Source organism: Cryptosporidium hominis (assembly GCF_000006425.1).
Source record: "Cryptosporidium hominis TU502 chromosome 5 CHRO015069, whole genome shotgun sequence".
NCBI classification, from domain to species: Eukaryota; Apicomplexa; class Conoidasida; order Eucoccidiorida; family Cryptosporidiidae; genus Cryptosporidium; species Cryptosporidium hominis.
Window position 1 is genome coordinate 1 of NW_666719.1, and position 2,194 is coordinate 2,194.

General features: G+C 27.2%; 1 protein-coding gene across 1 annotated transcript; it reads left to right on the plus strand.

Annotated features, from left to right (window-relative positions):
* The first annotated feature begins 307 nt into the window (after positions 1-307).
* Positions 308-865, plus strand: Chro.50153 (hypothetical protein). Its single annotated transcript, XM_660043.1, has 1 exon — positions 308-865. The coding sequence occupies one exon, from the start codon at positions 308-310 to the stop codon at positions 863-865; it is 558 nt and encodes a 185-aa protein (XP_665135.1).
* Positions 866-2,194: the final 1,329 nt, after the last annotated feature.

The window sequence follows — 2,194 nt, forward strand, 5'->3', positions numbered from 1 at the left end:
TAGTAGTTCTTCAGATAATGATGAATTATTAGATATAGTTGAAGAGAAACATGAAGAAATTATTAATAATTTGAAACAAGATAATGTTATTGATCTTACAAAACCTGAAGAAAAGATAGATACATATGAAAATTTGTTTGATGAAATATTGGACGATAAAATTAAGAAAGAAAAAGAATTAACACCTCCAAAGAAAAATGATGATATTAATAATCAATTTATTAATGAAATAAAAAAGAATGATGATGTAGTAAAAGACAAAAAACATGGAAATTTATTGGAAATTGTTAATTCATCATTAGATGATATGGATTTATCTACAAAAAAAGAAGAGAATCACGATAGTATTCAAGAAGTAAGTAAATCAGAATCTTCTTCACCAAAAAAGTTTTCTAAAAGAAAGATGCTTTATAATTTTGCAAATTCTGTTTGGGATTATGTAAAGCCAGTAAGTTTGGATGAGTTAGAGAGAAAACAAAGTGAGTCAAAAACTATAGAAGACGAAAGTAAAAATAAAGATAATAATGAATCTGAGTTGCTTAAAAGTCATATAGAAGTTAAATTGAATACTGAAGAAATTAATAATTCAAATGTAAAATTAGAAGAGAATAATACATTTGAAAATAATAATGAATTACTTTATGAAAAAGTGGAATTGAATCAAGTAGAAGATTTGAAAAGAAGCAAATCTCAAGAAATAATAAGTCATTTGAATAATTGTGGTAATATAAATGATCAAGAAATTCTTATGAATACAAGTACAAAATTGAGTAATTCTCACAATGGTTCTTTGGTAAGCACTCCAATAAGGAAGTCCAAGAGACAAATTATTTATAATTTTGCAAACTCTATTTGGGATTATTAAAGCCAGTAAGTTTGGATGAATTAGAGGAAAGGAGGAAAACAAATAATAACTTAAATGTTGATTCTAATCAACCAATTGATGAATTGAAGAAGAGTAGCTTTTTAAATGATGAAGTTTCTGATTCAGAATTTTATATTCATGATACTGAAGAAGAGGAAGATAATAAGGAAGAGAAGAATGAATTTGTTTTGTATTCAGAGATTAATAAAGAAGAAAATGTTGATATAAAACAAGATGTTGATTGCTTTGAAAAAGAAAAAAATAATGATAAGAATCAATTGCCTCTGCATGTTATTCATGAAAAAATGAAAAAAGAAACCAATATAGAAGAAATACATCTTCCTTTGGTAGAAACTTTATCAGAAGAGGGAAATAAAGAAGATCATACTTTAGTTACTTTACAAGAAGGTAATGAAAAGGAGATCATTGAGGAAAATAAGCAATCTCAAACAAATATAATAAATCCAGAGTTACAAGTTAATTCACTTGATTCAGAGTTAGAATTGAATCCTGTTGAAAAGTTAGAAATAGACAAGGAAGAAGATTTGAAGGAAAATAAAGAAGAGATGGAAAAGGAAGAAAACTTGGATAAAAAGGATTTCATGGAAAATGGAGAAGAACTGGACGGCGAAAAAGAGGACTTGGAGAAGAAGAATGACCTGGAAAACAAAAAAGGTGAACTGAAAAACAAAGAAGAAGATTTGGAAAACAAAGAAAAATTGGAGAAAAATAATGACATGGAAGACAAAAAAGAGGATCAGGAAAGCAAAATAGAAGATCTGGAAAACAAAGAAGAATTGGAAGACGAAAAAGAGTATCAGGAAAACAAAGAAAAAGAATTAGAAGAGAAAGAGACAGAGAACCAAAATAGCAAAGAAGATGAACAAAATTACTTAAATATTGTAAGTAATTCAAATTATTCAGAAAATCAACAAAAAGAAGTTGATCAGATTAATATTGAAACAAATCATTTGGATGAGATACTAGAAAATATAGCAACAGATTCAAATACAATTATGGAAGAATTAAGCCATATCAGCATAGGAAACAAGCAAGATCATACAAATATCATACAAATTCCAGATCTCTCAGAGATTTCCTTAATCCAAGAAATTATTGACTCTAATCGTCTTAATATCTTCCATGGAACAATTGAAAAGCTTCCAGATCAAGAGCATATAGAAATTAATCATGAAAGTCAAGCTTCAATAGAAAGCTCCTTAAATGAATATAATTCGATCATTAATAAAGAAGAAGAAAAAGAAGAGGAAGAAACTCATCTTTTACATCAAAATCATTTTGACACTACTCAAACAATGGTTGAAAGAA